Source organism: Rhamphochromis longiceps, linkage group LG12, assembly GCF_057381845.1.
Source record: "Rhamphochromis longiceps isolate RC_006_pf linkage group LG12, R_longiceps_female_GT1.1, whole genome shotgun sequence".
NCBI classification, from domain to species: domain Eukaryota; kingdom Metazoa; phylum Chordata; class Actinopteri; order Cichliformes; family Cichlidae; genus Rhamphochromis; species Rhamphochromis longiceps.
In genome coordinates this window covers 40752224-40778946 of record NC_140568.1, presented here as the reverse complement: position 1 = coordinate 40778946, position 26723 = coordinate 40752224, and the positions used below count along the sequence as shown (strand labels likewise).

The following is a 26723-nucleotide window of genomic DNA, read 5'->3' as shown; positions in this document are numbered from 1 at the left end:
TCATGCCTTCGTTTGCGCTGAGTACTTGAGAGCTGAATCCATCCAATCAGTCTCTGGAGATTTGTGGAATTTGGCATTTCAAACCGATTCCTCTTCCAATCTGACTCATTGTATCACTGTATGTAGCTGACTGACTGTCTTATAATGTAATGAGTCACTATATTGTGATACAGTCGCATCATCACTGTATCGTGATGAGTATCTGAGATTCTTGCTTCTGCTATTTAAAGTTACAAATGACCAAACCAGCTCATCACGGCTGTTTCTTGACTCCGAGGACCGCTGCCTGCACATTACAGACATATACTGATTTACAGGAAAGCCAGTTTAAAATGTCTGTTTATGTTTTTAGGTCAAACAAAACCCTTTCTTTGTACACAGTATGCGTCAACCTCCCTGTGTTGACCTCATCATCTCAGCTGTCTTATTAGTCAGACCAGCTGTCAGAGACCCTCTGACTTTTTATTTTGAAATTTGGCTTGAACGCCACATTCTTGTCTTTGCGCACGGCTCGCTTTAATCAGTGCTCCTCAGCTGCACACCAGGGGCCAGATGTATAAATGATGCATACACACAAAAATCATGCAAATGCCATTTATATAACGCATAAACCGGTATTTATAAAAGAATGATGAGCAGCAAGGATGCACCCTGCAGGTAAAATAAGACAAAACCTGATAGAAAAATAATGTCTTGTGGTATTGTTTTACAGCTTACACAGATATCTTTAAAAATTTCATCCCAAAAGGTTCATTTATGAGCTTAATTTTTGTATGATGAATGTCTCAGTCAAGTTCAGTCAATTTTATTTATGCGGCATTTAAAAAAGAAATGAAACGTGAACTCAAAGTGCCTTTCAGTTGTTTCAGTAAAATCATAGCAAAAGTCTCTGAGCCGTTTTTCCATTTAGAGAGGGCGTCACATCCAGCTTGTAGCTGCTTTATTTACCACAGACTGTATTAAAGAAGATAAAAATAGCCTCTGTGATATTGCACATTTGAAAAGTCCCTTTGGCACTGCTATTTTGGTGTTTTGAAGCCAGATGTGACAAACTAGAGGTGGATCTGACTGAGAAAACAAGGAACACTTCACGCTAATGCAACAGCTACCTGTCAGTCATGTGGTACAGCACACCCTGCTTTATTCTCCATTTTGACTATAATGGGGTCCCTAATTTATAAATAAACATCGTGCTGTGTTAAATAAAACTTATTTAACTAAAACTAGTGACTGAGGACATAAACTTATTCATTAATCATAGTCTTAGTCATTAATCAGGGAAAGCCAAAGGGTCATTTTCCTATAGCCTTTATGCCACCAGGCTAATATCTGCATCCACAGGAAACGCCCCCTGTTGGCCACTCAAAAAAGTGCAGGTGTAAGACTAGTGTTTTTACGTAATGTTCCTTGTTGACGGCTGTGATTTGAAAACTGTGAAGCTTACACACATCTTGTTGGCGTCTTTGAGATGGTGTCAATTAGTTTGTTCAGTAAGTTCAGTAAATTTAAATATAATTAAGCCAGAAGTCAGTTATGTGAAAATACCTCCTGCTGCCAGTAATGGATTGGTCCTGCTGTGCGTTTTGTATTGTGAATGTAAAATTGCCAGTTGTCCAGCCAGTGACAGTTTAGTCAGGTGGGAGCATATCAAACACTGGACCAGTTCTTTACATTTTAGTCATTTTTTTCTTTAATTTGAGTCTCATCTGCTGAGCCTATTTCAGAATATGCTTCATAAATGTATTATTGAGCATGATTCTGATGTTACATTTTGATAATTATGATAAAATAACTGTGTTCTGCTGTTGAAGAGAGTCGTCAGTGTTGCAAATTGGTTAAATTGCATGTCTTCTTGGCCCTTTTTCTCACTAACACGACTAATGAGTGGTGATGTGCCCTCAAACCATGTTGTTTTGGGCTGTTTGTGTACATTTGTGATGAGAATTTAAATGAGGCTTATACATGTTGTCCTGCAGTTCTACAAATATTGACTTTTATGCAGCGGAGCCATGTGTATATGTAGCTTTATAACTCTGATGATTTAAAAATCTGCTTTACTGGTGAGAGCTTTATGCAGCTGCACCCCTGGGCTTTACACAGCTTCCAAAAACCCACACCTGGCCTCTAAATGAACTTTTAGTGACTGAACAGAATCAAGAGAGGATTTTATTTACAGCTATATCCAAACCTTTATAGTCTCAGAAGATACAGAGGCATACCGAGGAATGCACTCAGCAAGCAGTTTCTCACATATTTGCAGTGGTTTGTTTCCAGTCCTCGGGGAGCATCTGTACTTGCATTACCTCCATTTGAGGCTCAAGACTGCAGAGAAAGAATCTCAGCTGGCAGTCGAAAACTAGTTTCAGTGTCATTATGCTGCACGGATAACAGACTGCGTTACATGAATACAAACCTTTCAGTGTTCAATAAGACTTGAAACTCGTCACTGACATAAAAAAATCATCGGGATAGTGTTTACATATCAGAAGCAGTGGGATTATTTTCGTCTATAACTTCAGTTTTTATTTTTCTGTTTTTTTAACCAGAGGAATTGGCCCCTGCTGACCACTGTTTTTCCATCTTTTAACTCTTATTGCTAAACCAGCTCTTATATACACCTTATTTCAGTGGGCTTGAGTCCAAGTGACTGTGGAGAAACGTCGGTATCGTCATTTGTAACAGCTGATAAATGAAAAATCCATCCATCCATCATCCAGCTCATGGTTGTGTGAGGGTCGTGGAGTCTATCCCAGCTGTCACAGATAGCTATGTTGACTCCCCAAAGGACTTTTCTGAGTCTCTGTGAAATCTGCATGTAACATGCATCTTACGCATCACTCCAGTGCTCAGCTTAGCTGCCCAGCTTGTAGAACACACAGTCCACTTCCATGCCGAGTTGAACCCGAGAAGTGGGAGCGAGCTTTGCACAGTTTTTCTGGTAGTTGACCTTTTGTCTGCTCATATTTCCTGCATACATTACACATTGCCTGTACAGCAATGTAGCCAATTTGGGCAGGCATGTGGATGTTTGTATTTTGCTGACTGATGTCCATACTCAGTTGCTCGCATACAGCATTCTCCAGTCCGTCTCACCCCTGGGAGTTGGTGCTCACAGACCCAGGTCAGTCCCATTGCTTCACAGAGAGTCCAGAGTTATGTCACAGCTATGTCTGTCAACCTGGCCTACCTTCAGTAGAGCAGTTGCAGAAAGGGAGGACGCTCTCGGCAAAACAAGAAAAGGAAGAACCATTGGAGACTTTCAGCGACACAGTGGTAGCAGGGATGTTTGATCGTTTCCACAAGGCTCTGCTGGCCACTAGAAGGTTCCTCACTTTTATGTGTAAATAAAAATAAAAAGTAAAAAAAGGAGAAGAGAAACACCCTTCAGCCATTTTAGATGTGTTAACATTGCATAGTTTGTCCACCAGAGGGCACTCTGTAACGTCCTTCAGGTTTTAGATCTCACCTTGGGTCTACACACCTGAATCAAATGATTAGTTCATTACCAGGCCTCTGGAGAACTTCAAGACATGATGAGGAGGTAATTTAGCCATTCAAATCAGCTGTGATGGATCAAGGACACATGTAAAACCTGCAGGACACCGGCCCTCGAGGCCTGGGTTTGGACACCAATGCATTAAAGTTTTAGGGAAATCTGTTTCATGTGTCTGAAAGAAACAAAAAAAAGAATCAGTCTTAAAAACCCCTGTATTGGTCATGCTCTTATGTCTTTTTTCCATTGCTCACTGTGAAATCAGCTGCATCTGAGCCAAATCTGAGCGTTTGCTCTCCTAAGAAGTCATTTAGAGACTCTGAGACCATGTCTAGAGAGCTTTCTCTCACAGGACTTCTGCTGATTGGAGTCTGAGTGCTCCTTGATGTATTGATCTTCCGTTGATGTGCTCACTTTTATTGCTTTGAATCCAACTGCACAGTGTGAACACAAGAAGATAGAAAGAAGATAAACGTGTTCATAGTCATCTGAATGTCAAGATGAGAAGACCGGTTTTTATGACTGCCTTATACTGCATGATCGAGATGATGGAGGCACACTACAGCTTTAGCAAAACAGCGAGCTTTTCATTGCAGCGTTGGATGTCTGCAACACTAAAAATGCTTGAAAAGTCATTTGGTGTAGTAGTCAGTCGAACAACCTCTGATAAAACCACTGAATTTGTCATTTGAAAGCTGCTTAAATTGGAGGATACAACCTGAGGAAATCTGACTTTTATTACCAACGAGTTAATGTGGTCGATAACACTAATCTGTTTCATTTTACACGTCAGACCTTCTCGTGTTTTTAAACGTTCCTGCATTCCTAAACATTCCTTTTCCAGTTTGGCATGAAAATGAGACAGGACCTGGCTGAACAAAGTAGAAAATACATTTGATCAAAGCCTTGTTGGAGTATTTAAAGTGGAAATTATGAGGGTTAAGTTCTTGACTAATGAAATCCGTCCAGTTCATTAAGTGGAGATTTTAACTGGAGATTTTAGGGCCTCCGCCTGATCACATCCACCTTCTTGGCTGCGTTTCCTGCCTCTCATTTATCTGTGAGAGTGTTCTGTGAAGGTGGCGGCTATCAGACATAATTGAAGAGCGGGGAGTCGTGTGTTGCAGTCAAGCCTCGTTTTAAAGCTGTAATGCGTCCAAAATTTGATTTGCCTGGCGTTGCCGCTGGCGCATCACAAAACGGAGGTTAATGGTTTTCAAATGTCAGTCTGGGAGCGAGAGAGAAGAGAGAGGCATTTATTTCAGATGGCTAAAGCGTCTTCAGATTAGAGTTTAAACCTTGAAGACTAAATATTTCTTCCATACAAAAACCTGACAAGAATGTAAGACTGTATTTTTCCTCCGAGGATGTTCCTGAGTAATATCAGACCGAGTGATTTCACAGGCTGTAGCAAAACAACGTGAAGCACTTTGAAAACAATTCTTAAAAGCCTGAACTCCGTCCTTCAGGTTGCCACGGCTTTTTATTTCCACACTATTAACTGCTGCTGTTCTCAGATGTCTGCTCATCGCAGCGATTTTTCTCTCCTCTAAAATGCGGTCTGCTCCATTTTATTGTTTCATCATTCATTACACGTTCGTCTTTAGATAAAAGCCAGAACAGAAAAATGAGAATTTCCGTGGCTCCACAGAGGGCCTGGAAAAGGGTGAAAAAAGGTGAACGCTTCTTTCAGACACAGTTGATATGCTGTAAAATCACTTCAGCAGATCTTTCAACACACCTGTGTCACTGTTTGATATGTCAAATATCTGTATAAAAATCACTTTTGAGATCTTATTTCCTCTAAATGTGTGCATGTGAGTGTGTATATTTCAGAACAGCGTTGTAGCTGAACACCCTTGTAAATTAAAGCCTTCGTTCCAGTCACATCTGGGCTTGATCTGGACTCGTTTTGGCAAGTACAACTTAGTTACAGCACTTGTTGTGTGGGCCAACAGTAATGAGGCGAGCATAACGTAGTAATATGGGTTGTGACAATCGTGGTGTGTCACAACAGACCGAACATCTGGCACGTGTAAAGTGTAACTGTGGCTGAGTCGAGGCAACAAGTCTCTCCCTGAGCCAGTGCAGTCAATCAAAGCCAAATGTGGTCCAAAGAAAACTGCAGATGTGAGACACTTTTGGGCCAAACAATTATTTTTATCTAGGATGCTGAGTGGGGGGGGGGGTTGTGTTCTGAACTCTATGCCAAACTCTGATATATAGGCTTGTCAGTGAATCCAATGCTGACTGCCGTCCCTTTCCTCTGCGGCTGACAGGTGTGCTGGTGGTGAATGTGACGTGGAGGAAGAGAACCTACGTGGGAACTCTGTTAGACTGCACCAAACACGACTGGGCTCCTCCAAGGTAACATTTACTATTTACTTTCTTTTCTTGCCTCTATCCAGCACTGTAGACAGGCTTTTGGGGTCCAGGCCCAGCCGAAAAGGTCACTGTGCTCCTTCAGCAAAATTCTGCTGATCTACGTTATGGGGTGACTGTTGCTCAGGAGGTAGAGCAGGCTGGAAGGTTGGTGGTTTAATGCCTGGCTGCTCCACTCTGCATGCCAAAGCGCTTCTGGGCAAGATACTGAACACCAAGTTGCTCTCTGGAGTGCGAATGTGTGTGAATGTTAGATAGAACGCACATAAGTGTGGAAAAAAAGTGCTTGGGTGAATTAGGCCTGTTGCATAAAGTGCATTGAGTGCTCAATTACAGTAGAAAAGCAGTTGCTGCAGCTCAAGTTATTCAGTTAACAGCTTAGTGTTTTTGCAGCGACAGCGCTAACCAGCATGACTGAGGAGGACGCTGACTTTGGAGCAGATGGTCCTAGGCAAGAGATTTTGAGATGCACCCCTCTCATTGCTTCGGAGCTAAGAAGAGATTCGTCAGCTTGTGAGGCTAGCTCTGATGCATCATATCACTTAACAATTGCAAAACAAATGGAAACATGTTGAGAATATTCTGCACTCACAGACACTAACTGTGTCTGTGAGAAAATGTATCTCCTGCTTTCTACACTTTGCAGTCTAAGAGAGATATTTTGCACTTTGTGTCTGTGGATACATTTCTGTATGAGCATACTGTGTGCGTTTGTTTGTGATATGCTTTCAAGTAGCTTATTTATCCATAACAACAGTAATGATAGTAGTCATGTGTATCTATTTGCTGTGTGTGGGAGTGTTTTAATGAAATAGCAAAGTGAATTGATGTCCCCCTGTCAAAGTTCATATGCTCTGGTGCCGAGTCTTCCTCTAATATGTAAGACAAACTTTACTCACACTGAAACACACAAGACTAGTGGAGCTCAGACAAATCAAGTGGGAGGTTTGGTTGGAGCTGCTGACCGCTATAAATCATGTCAGGCCATTCTCCTTTCCAGGACTTATATCACATTAAATTTTATACTTCAGTTTGGTACTGGTCCCACGCCACAGTGCATTGTGTGGGTTGTTTGCAATGGCAATGAATTGATTTTTCCAGAGAAAAGTTTCAGTAGTCTAGGCCAAAAAAAGACAGACAGACAAAGAAAAAACTAATCAATGAAAAATGTGTTGGACCTTCTTTACTTTAAGTTTCTAAAAGATGGTTCCTTACTCAAGGATGGCATCTGTGGTGAAATAATTTTCATTAACATTTCAAAACTAGAAGTCAGGTCTTTAGGTGGAAGCTCATTTTGATCTGTCTTTCACTTCCATTTAGACAAAAAAGAAAGGTATTATTAAAGATTAAATAGAGAGCCTTGCCTGCTAATGTGGTGCTTAATACAGTCACCAGGAGGTTTTTGCAGCAGTTTTTTTTCTCTGCGCTGAAGGTTATAGCAGTAGTTTAGTATGAATTTCGGTTTTCAAAACATCAATTTGGTTTGCTAAGCTGGGTTGTGAGCTTCGCAGTGTGTTTCTCTTATAAGCTCTCAGACATTTACTGTTGAAATCAGGCCCCAAGCAATTCATATTCCCACTGTAAACACACTTAAGGGCATACTGCTGCCTGGTTTATTTCCCTGTTTGATCCATCGCGTTTTGTTTCATCATTTTATTGTTATTGGCTTTTATTTGCTGCTGATTGTTTATTTGATTAACTGGAAAGAGCACCTATTTCTTCAAAGTGCTTTAATGTTGCTAAAATGATAAAAGGGCTCAAATGGCTTTGGGGCTGTCAGCTGTTGTGATGAGCTTTAACAAAAACGCTCTCCACTCTACATCTCAACAGTTTCATAAACGATGAGTGGTTTTTGTAATTGTTGAGTGGAAAATGTGACAGTCCCTCCTCGCTCCGATGAAACCTCTCAATTATCAACCCTGTATGTAAACGATTGTTGTCATGGCAATTACTGCTTAATCTCAGAAAACGGGCACCAAATTCATTCGGGTTCTCATCAGTGTGGACGTCTGTCAATGGTGACCAAATCTGGGTTTTGTTATATAATTCAATGGAATAAAACCCTTCCTCTTCTATGATTGATTCATCCATTTTTGAGTGAAAACGCAGCTGAAAGATTTAACTAAAATTGGATGAAATATCAAAAATAAGTTTCAGATTATTAAAAAGTTGAGTGGTCGGAAAGCATCATCACTCAGTTGATTAAAAAACACGTTTTAAATAGAAGAGATATCCTTGAAATGTCAAAGGAAAATACATAAAATTTCAGTTGCATGTTCCGGCTGCTTCTGTGACATTCAGGGACACACTGATGGAGAAAAAAGCAATTACAAACATCACAGAAAATGTGAGATATCATCGTTTTAAAATCACAGAGGGAGACGAGAAAGTCTAGTCTCAACGTGCTCTGCAGTCCGTTCCATTAATAAGGTGATTAATACCCAAAACTCTTTTTCCAAGGTCAGAATTTATTCACTGGGTATTTAACACAAATCAGTCCTGTGATAACGTGTCATAATTAATGCATTAGAAGGCCAGCTCCGATGCAAGGTTCAGAGTCCGGCGTCTAAAGCCATGCTTTACACTGCGGATAAACATAAAGTGAGGCATTTTTCTCATCACAGCAGACAGGTTTTTGATATGAATAACAATATCCGAGTGTGGAAAAGCATCTCCAGTGTTAAGATGCTAGGCACCGAGGTAAACAGCATCAAAAGACTTCAAAGTAGAAGGGACGGCAAGTGAATACAAAATGTCTCCATATCAAATACAGAGATAACTGTGGATTGTACAGGATTTTTTTATGTTATCAAAAGAGGAGCAGGCTTTGTACAGAAAAAAGTCGATTTTTATGCCTGACGACTGGGTAAATTGGTTCAGATGAGCCTTGAATGGTAATATGTTATCTCATGGGGTCTCTGTCTGATTCTGGAGTTCAGTTTGGGTAATGATATGAACAAGCTGTTCTTGGTATAAAAAATGAAAACCTTTCAGGAACAAAAGCATGGACATGAAAAAGAGAATCTTGTTTTCAGCTCAGGATTTAAGGAAGATGTCATGACCTCAACAATAAATAATGGAATATATATTCTACAAATACAACAACACTAGGGCTGTCCTGAATAGCATTCAGTTCATAGTTTACAGCAACAGTCACCTCAAGTCAGTGTTGTAGGGTAAAGACCCTACAGTATTAGATGGAAAACACCAACAATCAGAGGACAACCCCTCTTCATCCTCATTAGTAAGCACAGTACGAGAGAGACAAAAGTAAGAAACCTTCTGTTGTGTCTCATTATTTTACATGTTATTGGAGCCAAAATCACAGCACAGCCGTCATCTTTAAGCAATTTCTTTTCTCACTTTCGAAGCATATTTCCTTGTGTGGAAGAGTAAAATCAAAGCAAACTGTTTGGAAGTACAATGTTGAAAGAGTTTCTTACTAACTTAACTAACCCAAATTGCACTTTCCACAGTTACTTTTTAAGTTGCTCATTCTCCTATTTCTGTTTTTCTATTATTCAGAACTTAAAGAGTTACCTTCTGGATAACCTTCCCTCTCTAACTCACACAAAGGCTGCTTTCGCAGAGCAGAATGAGTTTAATTATTTTTATGTATTTTGTGGCATCAGTGTGGGTTGTTTTTGGAAGTGCACAACTGTCCTCTCACATGTCTTATCTGATTTATTACTTGACACTATATTTTTTTGTTGTACTTAACGTGCCCAGGATTACTCCAGTCAAATGATTTGAACTTTGGGACAAGTCAACCAGAAGTCCTTTTATCAGTCTTTCACATGACTGTCAAAAATTTTGTCCCACTCTTTTTTACATCGTGGCTTCAGTTAATTGAGGTCTTAAAGTTCAGAGCATTGCAGACTTGTCACAGTCTGGACTTTGAGTTGACCAATATAACACCTTGATTAACAGAGACCTGTAGAAGTAGCTCTTGTCTTTTGGCAGTATTACATTGTCTGATCTTGTCATGTTTCGGCTGTGTGCAGGCAAGAGAAGGACCCAAACGCAAAACTCACCACGCAGGAATAAAACTCAAAAAGCTGCTTTATTGCAGAATGGCACAAAAATATAACAAAACTAAACTGGGGCATGGATAAACTGACACAGGGAAACACAGCCATGAGGGGGACTACGACACTGACAAAGAGAAACACAGGGCTCAAATACACAGAGGGATAACGAGGGAACAAGACACAGAAGGAGAGCACAGCTGGGAGTAATCAGGCTGGACGAGACAAAGGAAGCAAAACTAGAAACACTGACATGAGACACGGACCTCCAAAGTAAAACAGGAAACACACTGACTGAACTCTAGACATGTAAACTTAACAGCAACTGGGGAGACAGAACATACAGTAGGAACCTGAAACATGGTACAAAAACGTCACAGTAGACACAACATGGAACACAGGGAAGCCATATTACAAAGCCAAAGAACTAAACCTATGATAACCATAACTGAGACCTAGGGAAACAAGAAACAGTACAACAAAGGACTCAAAACATAAACCATAAAATAAAAACACAAGATCTCTTCAAAATAAAATAGGAAACATAATGAGACGCAGACATGACAACCAGAACTTGACAACGTAAGACACAGACATGAAACACATGAAGAGCAGGGGAGACTTAACATGGGTTGGAAACACAAGGGGGAACTAATAAGCAAATGAACATAGGAGACCTAATGAGCTTAAACATACTATAAACATCAAAATGAACTAAAACTCAAAACACTGGGTCATAAGACCCAGGATCGTGACAGATCTTAGGGTGAATTTGCTGGAACATCCTTCTTTGGGACTTTCCCAGGAATGTTTTTCCATTTGTGAACAATCTTTCTTATGGTAGAATGATGGGCCTCAAATTGTTTGGGAATGGCCTTTTAACCGTTTCCAGATTTATGGGCAATAACTGTTCGTTCTCAAAGCTCTAAGATCAGCTGTAGAAGTCTTTTCTCGATTGAATTGTGTTATTACCCACCTCAAAACTGTCAGAAACTCTGCTTTTGTAGAGTTAGTCACACTTAAAGATGATCAGTTAATCAAGGGCTTTTGATTAATTGATTAGTATGACTGTTATTTGATCAAAGGGAATTTACTTAGTTCATTGTTTTTTTCCTCCTCTGTCTAGGTTTTGTGAATCACCCTCCAGTGACCCTGAGTTACCAGGTGGTCGTGGCCGGGGAAAGCGTATGCGAATTGCCATGGCCGATCGACCCTGTGTAGAGCCGACCCCTGCTGCCAAAGTCCGTGGTCTGTCTCAGCACAGGAGCCGCGGAGGTGGTGTGGCCGGAACAGCTGCACCTATCCACAGCAAAGGAAGAAGAGGCAGTCTTAACCTCATCAACAGCAACTGCCGAGCACCTCCTTCTTTCTTCACTGTGGAGGAAGTGAAACCAGCCTCTCTCTCATCTGGGAAGCGAAAGAACAAGCCACCATCTGACTTGGATCTCAGCCTGGTGTCCTCAGATGACGTTAAAAATGGCAATGGGAAGAGGATTCGTGCAAAATCCCGAAGCGCCCCGTCCACACCACAGGGTAAATCTGACCCATCGTTTATGGATCCAGGAGGAGGCTGTGCTTCATCACCACCACCACCCATCCTCATTGACTGCCCCCACCCAAACTGCACTAAGCGCTATAAGCACATCAATGGCCTGCGCTACCACCAGACGCATGCACACCTGGAGGTTGAGGAGCAGCGGAAGCCTGAACTGGAACCCATGAAGGATGGGGAGAGCGAAGAACGGCTATCAGACTGCGAGGACAGCATCAGCAACATGACATATGACCTCTCAGAGACAAACAACAGCACTAATACCAACAGCTCCTCAAAGAAAAATGCTCCTCTGTATAAGGTGACCACAGTGGGGTCACCTAAAAACAGACGACTTCTTCTCAGTACCGACCACAGCCCCACAGCCAACTCCAAAACCAGAAGAACCTCACTGCTAAAAGATGGTCTAATTGATGACCTTAGCAATCTGCCAATCATATCAAACATGACTGTGGTTCTGGAGAACTGCATGGTCCCAGACAGGAACTCCTCAGTCGAGATGCCCAAACTGGAAGCTGAAGGTTTGATCGAGAAAAAGGGAAATGCCTGTGATAAGGGCAAGAAGGCCAACGGGAAGGTAGAGAAGCTGTCCAAGTCAAGGACCAACCGGCCAATTGCTCCAGCCCCTGCTCCCCCTAAACTTATCGCCATACCCAACACAACATATCCATCCAGCACAGCAGATGCTGTTAACTCACAGCAGCCATCTCCTATGGCAGCTGTAGGCCTCACTAGTAAAAATCTTCCTTTGAAACCCATCAAGCCAAAGTTAAGCATTGTTGTAGAGCCAAGCCTGGTCAAAGCTACGCTGGTCACCTGCAAGGAGACCAGGAAAAAAGAAAAGCGGAGACTTAAAGACAAACATAACAAAGATGCAGTGAGAACACCTAATGGAGACAGCAGTGGAATAAAAATGGATGATGGTGTTGGGTCTAAAATTGGGGTGAAAGAGAATTCTGGAAGCCTTCTAAAGGAACACCTCAGCAAGCAGGATGTAATGAATGGACTCAGTGAGAGCCAAGAGAGCAGGATGGCCAGTATTCGTGCTGAGGCCGACAAGGTCTACACCTTTACTGACAATGCCCCCAGTCCCTCTATTGGTAGCTCATCACGCCTTGATGCAAGTGGTAGTTGCCTGGGTACAGCAGACAGCAGCAGCAAGAATAACAGTCCCGCCTACTCTGACATCTCAGATGCTGCAGATGATGGGGGATCTTCCGAATGTCGGTCAGATGGAATCAGATCCAAGTCTGGCTCCTCAACTTCTTCCGAGGTGAGCTCCAACAGCAACCATAGTAACTCTGGTAAAACTCCACCCACAGCATGCACCCCGTCATCAAAAGACCCTCAGTCCCCGTACTACCATAGTTATGAGCCCTACTACCTGTCAGGATACATGCAGTCAGATAGGCAGAACAGCAGCAACATGACTTTCCACAAAAGCTCAGCCCACGACTGCAAGGGGAAAGACAGAAAAGAAGAAATGAAAGAGGAGGATAAAAACTCCTCCCACGAGTTCTCTGATTCCAAGAAAGGTGACGGACCACCTCAGTCTCAGCTACAGCTGGCTATGAGTCAGACCCAGACAGCTTTGGCCCAGTCCCTATATTATGGCCAGTATTCAAGGGGACTGTACATGGACCAAAAACTGTTATTATCTTCCAAATGCTGTGACCAGACATCCAGTGCCAAGCAGAGGGCACAGACTGTGAGAGACAGTGAGGAAGTTAAACATATGGTTGGGTGTTCAGCTGGTGGACCCATGCTAGGTAAAGGTCCAGACGGTGCTAAAGGTTGCTGTCCCAAACCTGTCCTGTCCTATGTAGAGATGAGTGAGAGGGGAGAAAGGGGACAGAGCCTGGGCATAAAGTCAGTGCACAGTGGCATGGTGGACCAGCACCAGGTCTCAATGAAAGACTGTGATGACATCAAGTCACCCTCCTCTTCCTCTTCTTCATCACTCCACAACCCAAACAGTCAGACAGATCTGGACTCAAATGTTTCCTTTTCCAGTGTAAGTTTCTCCCTGTGTCTATAACCTGCCGCCGCCGCTGATGGTGTTGTTGGTGTGCTTTAATGACTGCTGTTGAGTGTCACAAAGAGATTAATCACACAGTGTGTACAGCTAAACCAATAGGTGCTAATAAAAAAAGACCATGTGGCTTCTGTGGTGGTGTAGCTCTACTTTAACATGCTACTTCGTTCAAAATTGTTTGATTTGATGGAGGCAAACGATTTTGATGTTTAGAGAGAGAATTACCACCTTAGCTGTAAAGAAGCTAAAAAAAACCCCTTTCTAACCTGTAAGCTTGTACAGATTTGTAACCCATGTCTTCTCACAATGCGATTAATCGCTGACTCTAGCCATGCTGATGTAAAAAAGAAAAAACAAACAAAGGCTGTACAAATTGAGCGAAAGCTGCGTTGGGGAGGGTAGGTTCTTTTTTTTCTTGGCCTAAATTCTGCACTTGATCATGTGTGAGGCGTGTCTTGATTCGTGTCATTGAGAGGGACGCCACAGTCTTCACATCCCACTTCTGAATGGCCGCCTGCTGTTGAAACGTCGTCATCCTTCATCAACATCACACCCAGAGCCAGTGATAGATGGTCTGTCTATGGCTCTGTTCACTCAGTGTTTCCTCTATAGTCATTCAGCAGCGGTGGGCCGCCGCAACAAGAAATTTTCCACCCCTGTTAAAAAGAAAATGTGCAATGAAAGTCATAAATTTGCTTTGCTTTTCCTCCAAAAATCCCAAGAGACAAAGAGATAACATTTAGACTTAATCCAAAAAAAGGCATTTAGTTTTAGCCCTTCGACTACCCGTGTAAACACAAACTGGGACAGACGTGGACTGGAGTTGAACCAACCCCAAAATGACTCCCACCCACCACTGTTAACAAAGAATTATAGGGGAAACACTGCAAGTAGCACCAACACTTGTCCCCATCGATCTAGCCCTCAGACGGCCCCACCTGGGCTCACCGCCTCGCTCACAGCAAATACTCAGAGCTACAGAGTCAGCATGGGGAGGAGGCTGAGGAGGGCGAATCAGACAGTGGAAAAGAATGGGGAGCTACCATGGAGCCTGCCGGAGCCAAGATGACTTCAGGAGGAGGAGGTGGAGGAGAAAGAGGAGGAGTTGTGGGTGCAGATGCTAAAAAAGCCAGGGTCCATGCACCGCACGATCTCCCGCCTGCCATCGACACGGAGGATTCAGACAGGCTGGAAGGGCTGGATGATCAGGGCCAGGAGCCAATGGGAGGGCTGTCTGAGGAGTCACAAAGTGCCCGGGCGGCAGTTTCTCCTCCAATGACCCCTCAGCAGCCCTACATTCAGTACCAGCACTCCTCCTATCAACCCTACCTGGCAATGTGCGAGAGCAGTGGGGGCTCCTACAGAGGGGTATCCCCAACCCTGGTCCACAATTACCCAGGTAAGACTGAGTGAAGGTTTGAGTTAATGTTAAGGGCGTAGTTCAACATTTTGGTAAATATGTTATAAGAGCTCAGAAGACAAAGGCGGAACAATGCAAAAATTAATCTAGGGAACTGTTAGCTATTTACCTCTGTTTCCACCATTTAGTCTCGGCTCAGCTAAGTAGTTTAGCTAAAGTTCTTGTTTACACTTATACTTGCGTATTCACATTAAAATACAGTAGAGTGCTACATCTGAAACATTCAGTTTGAAGTTTAAGCTGAAGCAATAACAAGAATTGATGTGCTAGTTGCAACTGAATCACTGAAAGGCTTTTAAATGAGTGAAGATGCATAGTTACATAGTATTAGCCATCATATGAGTTTTACCTGCTGTCATTCAGCAAATAAAATACCCTTCACTGATTACAGAGGCTGGTGTTTATCTGGCATGTCGCATCAGGTTTGTGCTTTTTAACATCCTAAGATACCAGGAAGATGAGCTGACTATAAAACAGTCAAGCATTTCTTCTTTGTTCCCCTCACACAAAAAGAAGTGGGTTGTTCACTTGCCTGTGCAGTCTGAAGTGCGTACACTTGCACACATCACATACGTTATGCAGTGCTCCGCTGCACATAGTCTAATCTCCCAACACTTTGTGAATACTGAGAATATCAGTGAACATAACTGAGCAATATATAAATTTGCTTCTCCGGTGAGTCACTCATTCTTCATTCACAGCTGATGACAGCTCAGCCTCAGCAGGATGGCTGGGGGTCCTTTGTCTGAAAGGATATTGTCACACAATGCTGCCCCCTATACTGGAGTATGAAAGGCAACTGCAACAGCAGGCCTTTATTTATGAAACTGAATTCCAATTCACAACATAATCTCTCATATATATTGCGTCTGTTCATTCTCCTTGTTCATATACAGCAAAAGATGAGTTTGCTTAACATGCAAAACTATATTAAGAAATTTTCTTGATTATTTTTGGCTTAGTTAATTCTTTAAAGCCTGAACCATGAAATAACTGTCAGAAAATTCAAAGGTTTTGAGTATTTGGTGGCAAATTATAAATATATCAATTTGCATATATGAGTTTTAGTAGTGTCACATAGCTACGTTGTGTATTTCTTAAAAATGTAAAGTGCAATTCATTTAGATTTATAATAAAGTTTAATAAGTGCAAGTATAAATATCATATATATCATGTTAAGTATTGCAAATGAATGTACTGGTTTGGAGTTGGTAATATAATTTGTATTTTTTATAGATATGTAAAGTTACTGTGTGCCTGTTTCTTTGTTTCTGTGTTTGTCGTCATAGGTTTTCATTATCCTCTGTACGGTAAGACAGCAGGCAGGGAAGAATCGGAGGTGACACCACCCGGCAGAGGAGGAGCGGTGAGCAGCAAGCAGAGCAGCGACTCATCCTCATCCTCAGCCATGGAGCTGCTGCAGCAGCAGAGCCATCAGTATCACGGAAAATCACCTGCTGTGAGAGGCTTTACTGCCACATCCACACTGCAGCTCACAGCGACACACTTCTGATGTTTGTTTTCCTTCACACGACACAGATCTGATATCTTCCTCAGACAGGAAAAACACCTCAGGGAAAGATAAAGATGGGGGTAAAAATGGTAGCCTGCTTTGATTCCACTCTGCATTTAAAGCAGTCACTCATGAAGACCATCACATAACATCAGCGTGGCATAAACATGCCTTATAAACCCCTAAATAGGAAACTATTGTGACGACCTCAACACATACATGTGCAAAGAAGGTTTTAGGATTATTTTTATAATCAGGTTATTGTTTTGTTTTTCCTTTGCAGACAAAGCAACAGAGAGAGAGAGGAAAAATATACTAAAAGCCCTGCATGTGGGTGTCCCGCAAATGATTTGGTTCGTAAAGACTGGACTTATTATATTAATAAAGTTCAGCCTGGAAACCACAAAGTAAAGCCGGCAAAATGTTGACTGTATAAGTTAACTGTCTGATGGATTATATTTCTATTCCATTAAATGAGTGTTTAGATGTGCCCTAGACAGTTTTAGCCTTTGTGAAGTTTAACAGTTAAAGAAAAATAAAATCATTTGAATATTAGCACACTTAGAAGTCTCATTTTTTAACAAGTTTAAGGCGCATATATTAAAGCTTAAAGAACCAAAAATGTTTTACAGTAGCCTGCAGGTAACAGGAGAAAAGCAGGAATCAAGTTGCTTCTAACACAATGTACGCAACAAAACATGCACAACTTTTGACTTTACTTTTCGACTTCAGACTGACACTAAAACCTATAGATGCTCCTCCTACATCATGGTTTGTGGTCCACAGGCTCTTCCAGGATTGGTAAGGGTATTTTGGCTAGTCTGTAAGTGGTGGCTGCTTATCTCATATATAACATCTCCCAACCTGAACTTGGATTTTACTCATTAGCTTCTTATTATAGGCCTGAATATGTGTGTATTTAAACACTATCACCATGCAAACTTGTTAACAAAGGCATGACTGTTTCAGGATGTCTTGTCTTACATGGGTCACTTCAGAAGGCAGAAACAAACCTTTTGCTGTTTGCTGAAAAAATCCTAGAGATACAATTTTGCATTTTTTTCTTAAGCTTGGCAAAATTAGCCAAGATAATTCTTGATTTGATTTTGTCAATATAAAATAACTTCTCTTGGCATGATGTGAATGTAATAGATCAAAATAGTGATCACATCTAAAATCTTATGGAGACAGAAAAGTGAAAGGCACAGTGTAAGCGTGTGTGTGTATGTCTGTATGTGTATGTGCGTGCGTGTGTGTGTGTGTTTGTAGCCTGGTGAGAAGGGATCCCCTGAGGGAGAGAGAGAGACGGAGAGAGAGAGGAACCATGTGTCATTCGCCCGACACCTCCACACACACCATCACACACACCTGGGTATGAGCTACAATCTGATGTCAGGACAGTACGACATCTACCAAGGTATGAATCTGCAAAACAAACGCAGACAGTGTTTAGATAATGAGATATGCTATACAAAATAACATGTTACTGGAATCACATTACATTTTTCTGTAACATAGTAATCACATTACAGTTATGGTGTTACTTGCATTAAGAAAGTTCTTCAGTTACCTACAGGATTGATGGATTTCAAAATAAAAAAATCAAACGTGCATTTTATTCCTGCACATGCTACAATTAGATGACTTCACATCATGTGCAGGGAGGCAAAAATTAGTTGAGTGGTTGCAAGTTTTCAGGAGTGGACACATCAATAATACTTCTACTCTAATTGCACAAAACGGGTGAGAAGCTAATATTAAAGTGGAAACAGACTAAAAAGCCGAAAAAGCTGTTGCTAACGTGACTCCTTTTGCTGATTTTCAGCTTTGTTGTCAACCTGATGTTTGCTCTTAAACACTGAAAACACATTTTGTGTGTTTGTCCTGGTTAGCATAGAGATTTGTATCATTGTGTGGGGCTACAGCCTAAAGTGAGATTTAAGCTTCTGTGATAAATCTATGCCATAGATGCACCATAACCACAAACCTTTCTGAATCCCTGTGCTTTAACTTACGCCATAACCTCACATGCATCTCCCTAGAAATGTAACAGGATGTCACATTAACAGAGATTGTAATCAACTGTGATTGGCTCATCCTGTAGACCAGCGGTCCCCAACCTTTTTTGCACCACGGACCGGTTTATGCCCGACATTATTTTCATGGACCGGCCTTTAAGGTGTCGCGGATAAATACGACAAAATAAAACTAGTACCGGTACTGAAAAAAAGAAGATTTATTCATAACACACGTGAAAAGACCCAGGAAAACCGAGTTAACGATAAAAACGATAACAAAATAACGCTCAAAACCGATAAAAACCCTGAAAACTATACATTTCACACCTGAGCCTCAACTCTCGCGGCCCGGTACCAAACGACTCACGGACCGGTACCGGTCCGAGGCCCGGGGGTTGGGGACCGCTGCTGTAGACAATGGATCAATTCAAAGAGAGAATCTTCAGCACCAAGTAGTGTATTGGCAGTGGAACTGCAGAGCATTGCATGCACACAACACACACATGGTGGCAACAGTGTCGGCCACTTGAGTGTACTACGACATAGGCTCTAAAAGACTTAAGTCACACATTACTCTCATACTGTTAATTGGTAATTATCTGACAGTGCATCTCAGGCCATGCAAAGCATACGTGATGTCACAAAGGAGAAGTTGTATTAAATAAATGACTTTCCTCAGGTACCAGCTGAGGAATGTAGTTCATTACCTGTTTCAAAAAGTAAAGTAATACATGACCTTTTTTTGAGTAACAACTCCAACATTGATCACAGCTGACTTTCTCTTCATGTTCCTATTCCTATGTTTTTAAGGGTTGAGCTCCAGGTCGCTGGTCTCCAGTCAGCAGGTGTCAGGGCACTCCTCAACTGGTACGTTTGAAACACACACTGAAATTATGTTAAAGCTTCACTGGTTCCACCTGGGAAACCAGGGTAAATGGGCCAGAACATCTTTAATACATAGACTAGACATCTTTGTTGAGACTTCCTTGTACAACTTTGAAAAGGGTGGAGCAGCATGGACTCATTGTTGGGATACTGCTCTTTAGTCTCTAATTCACTGTCTTTAAAGATCTTGATATACTGCACATATATTTATCGTTTTGCCTGCTTTTATTGTTAGACTTTATATATTGCTTTAGTTCATTTTTTATTATTTCTTTTCATGTACAAGTTCTTAAAAGAAAGGTTTATGTCGCCCTAATAAGGAGACAAATTAAGCACAACTGCTGCTTAGATTTTTAATGCAGATTGCCTTCAAATCACGGAAGCATTTTCTAAGTTAGCTTGGATATTAATACTGTAAAAACTAGGCCCATTTTTGTATTAAAGCTCTGGCACACAGAGTACTGAAGTGGCCAGGGTGTTGTTTTACTGCTGAAATTACTCATCATTTATGTGCAGAATATCCTGTTCTGCTCTCAGTGTGGCTCACAGACTCATAAATTATCTACCAGGTTTTCATATCATGAAATGAATTGGCTAAAATTTTCTCTCATAAAATGCAAACTGAGAGCAAAACGAGCTGGACAATTGTCTCATTTTCATGCCGTCTGCCAGGTCAATAAATCTAATATCTGAAACTTCTCTGCTGGGAATAACAGCTCTCTGCTTATTCGGCTGTGCGACACTCGTACCTCGTTGCTGAAATTATCCTCCAGTAGATCATTACCCTCTCTCCAGTGTTTTCCATATACTTTCATAAACCATATATCACCATGTTTGCTTAAAATTGTGAAAATATTCCAGAGGGAACCTGACAGGCAGTTAAAAAGCTTAATGTGATGATTACAGTACTGCTGCAGACACTGCAGTTGTCTATAAATGTAAATTGCTGTGAAATGGAGGAGATTAACAGCAGTGATGGCAACAGTGGAGGCACACAGCTGCAGAGAAATGAAGAATATCCACGTTTCTCTGTAGAATCCAAAAACAGGAGCAATTTGTAATCTTCCTGGAGTGACATCTGCAGATCATGTACCAATTATCTCTGTTTCTCCTTCAGGTATTAAAGAGTTGTGTTACAAAAAACTACTTGAAAGAACAAATAATAAAATGCCCCTTAAAAGAGATCCTATTTCGATTTTACTGGCTTTCTGTTATATAAATATACTGTTGCAAGGAGATCCTTAATATGGTCATCTCAGGCACATATGTCCCACCCACCTGATGTTTAAAACTTCTTTTTGTAAGTGGACAGTAATCAGGAGAAGGCTGGCTTAAATGTGTCTTTTCTAATCATCTTTTTAAGAATTTAGCAAAAAAGTTCCCGCCAGTATCGGCATCTTATCAAATGCTGTATTAAGTTGTATTGAGATATTTTCAGGATGTGTGCTAGTCATTAATTTATTTTTAGCTGCTCCCACAGAAATGGGTGTTGCTTCAAGGTTACACTGACTCACTGTGCCATCTTGTGGTACAAATTGGTACTACACGAAAGTAGAGCACAGCCCCAGTTCAGCTTCAGTTGATATCTCTTCAGCATATATGTGTGCGGGTCATAAAGATGTAGCAGTTGAATCTTAATGTTCTTTTCAAAGCTTTAGTTAATTCTGAAAAGTTTGAAGTTGGTGTTAAGCACAAGAATTTACAATAAGTACCTTTAACGGGAGAGTCACCGTCAATGAACAGGAGTGAAAACATCTTAATGTCACACAGAGGATGAACTGAGGAGGCTGCACCAACGCCCAGTATAATTTACATTTGATTAATCATGTAAAGTGACTCTATTAGCTTTAAAGAATAAAAATACAAAGTGAAACAATCATAATCTGTCCTATTTATAGTTTACACGATTCAGTGTCCTCTGAGAGGAGGAAGAATTTTCATGGACTATAACAACTATTCATGCAATGTTAGGGATATCATTAACATGAGATAACAACAAGTAGATGTAGCCAGTTTTATGGTATGTTTACACATTAAGAAGCAGGTTGTCCACCCTGGTTCTTGAAAAACATGACAGAAAGCACAACAATGCTGCATTAATTTCAATCATAGCAGTTAATAAACAGTGTTTGTAATTGAAATTGTGTTGTCAAATCTAAACAGGAGGCCTGACTGTTTTCACCCAGCACAGATGCATCTCTACTTCTGTTCAGCATAAATCCTAAGTGTAGTAAAGTTTACCTTTTTTTTTTTCCTGTCTCCACAGACAGCGAAGGGAAGAAGTAGGACCATGTGACCACGTCTCACATGAGGAATGGCAGATTTATCAGACATCAATTCCATGGTGTTGAATAAGCTTCGCCTCGCTGAGAGGCAGAGAACAAAAAAGAAAAAAAAAATCAAGAAAAAAAAACTTCTTTCATTTCTTACTAATAAAAGAAGAACCACTTTTATAACTCATCACAGAGGAACTGATGAGCTGACAGCAGGACGGGAAGCAGGACCAGGACCTGTTTGAGGACGAACTACCTGTATAAATCCAGAATCACTGACTTTTAGAGCTTTTGGTTTTACAGAGTTTTGACAGAAGCAGGTGGCATGTATGAAACAAAACATCCCAGAGCGCCGTGCACTCAGCCCAACCAGGGCTGTGGTACTTAACTTTAGAAATGCACAGTTATTGTCGTGTATTATGATGATGATATGACTGAATGTATTGATGATGACTTACACTTTACCACATTAGTGTGGATCTGTTTTTTTTTTTTTTTTAAATGGGACAAAAACAGCATTAGGAAGCTAAAAAGTCTATTATTATCCTTATTATTCTCATTATGATTATTGAAGTGGAAGTCCTCCTCCCTCCATAGTGCTGACGCTACATTTGTATTACTAACCTGTAACTTGAGCGTAACCATGTTGATTGTATTGTCTTTATGTGAGAGTAAACCTTCACATTGACCTGCCCAGTGCCATGTAGGAACCCAGTGGTGTATATATTCTGTACAGATTCATGGCAGAGCACTAACATGCTTTATCGTACACTATGTTGATCTCCATCGGCCGTGTATGGGAGCAGAGGGCAGAGCGGGGACGACCGGCAGGAACAGAGCCACTGTTTATCTCGCTGACTTCAGTTTATCTGCAGCACATGCGGTGATGTCATTGGTTAGACTGCATACGTGATGAATACAATCAGTTCGCCCCAGTTTGTGCTTCTTATGAGTGGCAGTGTGCCTGAGGGATGTTAGTGTCTGTGAAATATCTTCACACCTACTGGATGCACTTTCATTATTTGCGTACAGATAGTTTTTCAGGTGTGCTATATTTAGGCCACTGTTGAGTGAAGTATAAGTAACAGATGATTTCTTTTGAACGCATTGCAAATCTACATCACATGCATCTGAGCTTTGTACATCAGAGAAGGACATGGCCACTGTGACTTCCTTTACTTTTGAAGCCTCACCTTTACCATTTTGGTCCCCACCATGTTAGTCTGTTTGGAGTTCATATTTGGCCTCGGGAGTGGGGTGCTAAGTTATCAGCTAGCTAGTTACATCCATAGACTAACAGTGCAATGCACAGTCACAGATATCTGCTAATTAGCGCTATATAAGAAAAATTTACATAGCACTAATTACTAACTATAACTTAAGCACAATTAAATTTTATTTGCACGAGCATGTCCTGCGCAGCAGGTCATACAATGTAGAATGTATATAGAGTTTTGTTAAAAATGTTTCAAATGGCACCAACAGCACAAACACAGTTGAGAGATCCAGTTTAGAGACTCCGATTAGGAGAAGAGGTGCAGGCTAGCAGACAGTGATCAGGTACAGCTACCTGGGTTGGCACACCTGCCAGCCTTAACAAAATCCAAAGCTGAGCAGAAAAATTGATTCATCCCTTATAGAGTTCTTATGAAAGAGCAGAATTAACTAATTTTATAGCTACATTTTTTGCAGGAGCATTGATTCATTTTGGAGCTAGCCTCCAGCAGCTATTAGAAAGACTGCAATTCAACAGCAGCATCGCATGCATGTTTTTGCATGCACTAGCAAGCCAGACTGATAAAACCAGCGAAAACAACAGTGTTTAGCAGCGGCTATGAGTAATATAGGGATCGTGTTTTCAAAAGCTGAATTGTTTTTTGAGGCATGCTCAGGGTCCATCTAACTGAAGTTCTGGAGCTCGCAGTCATGTCAAATACAGATTACTCTAAAAGTCTATAAATAGACTAAAAAATGCAAATTAGAACAGTTATAGTTTGATCTACTGTGAAAGATCATGTGATATGTGACATGATACGTCTAATCTGATGAGCTCAAGTTAAACAGCTTGGAAAGAGCAAACGTCAAGGCTTAATGTCAAAGTGATTTTGAAGTCAGATGTACAGACTGGGGCTTATAAATTCTGTTGTTAAAATACCTCTCTGTGAAGGATAAGTCCAGTGAACGTTTTCCTTTCTAATGGAAATTATTTACAATAACCTCGAGGCTGTCTGAAACATGGTATTTTCACTCAGGTAAAATAGTGAGTTGATGGAAAAAAACCAAAAACAATAACTGGCACCGATTTGTTTATCAAATGGAACGACTAGATGCAGACTGTGAACTTGGGGTTGACTTCTGTTTTCTTGTTATTCTTTTGTTTTTTCACATTGTGCATTAAATCATTGACTTGCATGAGATTCTGCTCAGTTTCGATTACAACATTTTGCCATCTAAACAGTTTTTAGATGCATACAACAGAATATTTTAAGATTCTTGGGCTCTAGGAAAAAAATAGTTGGTTTGATTACAATATTTATTTTCAATGACACTTACAGTGATAGAAAAGTTGCCAGAAATATCTAATGAGATCAAATCTGCACTCAAATAATGAAAAGTGGATGCACACTGGCCATCCTTTTGTTGAAATGCCCACATTTGTATTGTCAGTGATGACTGTGGGGACATACTGTATATGTGGAGTGCCACAATCCTTCGCCCTGCTCGTGCTCTTGCTCCCATGCTTTCTACAAGTTAACTAGCTCACAGCAGAGTCCCTGATAGACAAAAAGGTCTGACTTTACCATTGGTGTTGTACCACTGCCAGCTTAAATAAGGTTCAGTAGATGCATGTATGTTTACAGATGATCCAAAATTTGTTCAAAACTCACTGGAGAACTACTGTCAGAGTGATAATGTTTATATCTGGCATATGTGCTTAAAAAGACCAACAGTAGACCTCTAATAGGCTGTTTCCGCAAATATAGTTTCAGGTTGTCAGTCAAGCAAATAATCCAAGGCTTATTTCACCAGCCCTCTGATCCAAAAGCCTCTGGATGGTCAGCTATTATCAATAGCCACCATGTCAAGAGGATTATGGCTGACAGTGAGGGCCAGTTAATGGTTTCGATATCAGCTACAGACTCAGAACAGTTCCAAGTATGACCAGTATGATCTCCAAAAATTTGGAAGCACTGACTAATGACTATTGGTTTAGGCTAAAGACATGAGTAGCTCAATATCACAGTGCTGCAGTATGTGTATTTGTGTGTATTAATTAGACAATAGCCTTTATATGAAAGGTGAATCAAATAGATCAAATATCACAGAAAATTGGAGATCACAAAGTAGAGACAGCCATTAGATTAAATGGCCCCCCTATATAATTAACAGAATAATCATGTTTTAACAAATGAGCACTCAACAAACGATTGTGACTATAACCTCGCCAGGAAAGTGTGCACTGGGGTTATAGCCCTACTGAACAGTAGGGGGCTTCCTTTTTGTATAATTGTTTTTATTATAAATAACCTCTTGTGGCCCCTTGACTGACGACATCATCCCAGTGGTCTACCTTGTCTATGAGTAGCTCTGCCTCACTCACAACACCTTACCTGCATAGTATCAGTGATCATTCTATTACTTGAATATAGTGCTATGAACTCTGTTTACAAGATGCTGTCAACTTTTGGGAGACACAGTGTTGTCTTTAAAAGGCTGCTTGGTATGTTCAATTCATCCACCTGGTATATCCAGTTATTCACACACTGAAAACGTACAAAAACATGAAACCTGCTGTTGCTTTTTTATACTGTATATGCCTTAATTCATATGTTTGGCAATCATGATTAAAGGATGTTTATATACATTTTTGGTCAGTGAAGGTTTTTTTTGTTTCTTTCTTTCTTTCTTCAGGATATTTGTGTTTCAACAGCATGTTGACCATTGGCTTTTTAAATGTTTGAAAAATAACTGTGTGAAAAACAGTTTTATGTGATGAAGTGTAACACCTTGCATATGACAGGCAAACATCTGTCCTCTGCAAGGTACAAGTGATTTATAGGGTCCTGTTGGAAAACGGTTAGAAGATGATACTAATAGTAATAATACAAGACAAAAATATTTCAGTTAATTCATATTAATGAACAATCTGTCAGTCATTCAAAATAATACATGATTATTTGACATGGTTGAATTTAGAAGTTCGGTTTAAGTGTGTTGCTCTTTGCTTACTTGATAGTAGTAATCAAGGTAATTAATACTAACTAAAATTAAACTAAAATGAAAACTAGACTTGAAAAAAATAATAAAAAAAGATTTAAAAAAATAAGTGAAACGATTTTGTGAACTTGCAAAAGTAACTTTGTTTAAATTCAGCATTAATGTTAATTTGGTTAAAAAAATTTGTTATCATAACCTACCTGAGGCCTTCATGTACGGTGGCCCTGAGAGGCCAAGCGGACTGCAACTTAAAAAAAAACACCAGCAATAAGAAAAAAGGTTGCAAAAGCACACAGAACACAACGGAAATAGGGAAAACAACAATGGAAATAGGAAAAAACAAAACAGAAAAAGGAAAAACGACAACAGAAATAGGAAAACTGAAAGCAGTAATAATAAATTCCTGCAACTGGTGCGTCGGGTTATTGTCTCCCCAGAAACACTTCCCTTGTGCTTTTGGAAGTCTGTTTTCTGTTTTCGCTTTTCCTATTTCCCTTGTCGCTTTTGCAGCGTTTTCTTTTTATTGCTGGTGTTTTCTTAAGTTGCAGTCCGTTTGGCCTCTCAGGGCCACCATATTCATGGCTGTGGTTAACAAGGACTGTCCAAAACATCACGTTCAGCACATTCCCTCCATGTGCTAACATAATGCTTTCAAAATTAACATTTTCAAACTATAGGAAGTAAATTTAAATAAGTAAACCCACGCTGGAAACTAAATGAAAATCAGTTATATTAGAATAAAAAAAATCAAAACTAAATTACAAAATACTCAGAAAACACAAAACTATAATAACTCTGGTAGTAATAGCAGACGTAGCAGTACTAGTGGTAGTAGTAGTAATAGTAGTAGTGGTTAACTTTTACTGCAGTTCCACCTCCAACCAGCATGAGGTGCTAAGAACTCGG

At 40.6% G+C, this 26723-nt stretch overlaps 1 protein-coding gene across 1 annotated transcript in view; it reads left to right on the top strand.

Annotated features, from left to right (window-relative positions):
• Positions 1-25443, top strand: part of znf608 (zinc finger protein 608) — a 65158-nt gene extending 39715 nt beyond the window's left edge. Inside the window, exons 3-9 of the mRNA XM_085426363.1 lie at positions 5773-5860; positions 11030-13469; positions 14412-14889; positions 16200-16369; positions 17693-17840; positions 19252-19308; positions 21593-25443. Of these exons, the coding sequence (XP_085282489.1) occupies positions 5773-5860; positions 11030-13469; positions 14412-14889; positions 16200-16369; positions 17693-17840; positions 19252-19308; positions 21593-21612 (3401 nt within the window). The 3' untranslated portion in view covers positions 21613-25443. The remainder of the gene's footprint in view (positions 1-5772; positions 5861-11029; positions 13470-14411; positions 14890-16199; positions 16370-17692; positions 17841-19251; positions 19309-21592) is intronic.
• Positions 25444-26723: the final 1280 nt, after the last annotated feature.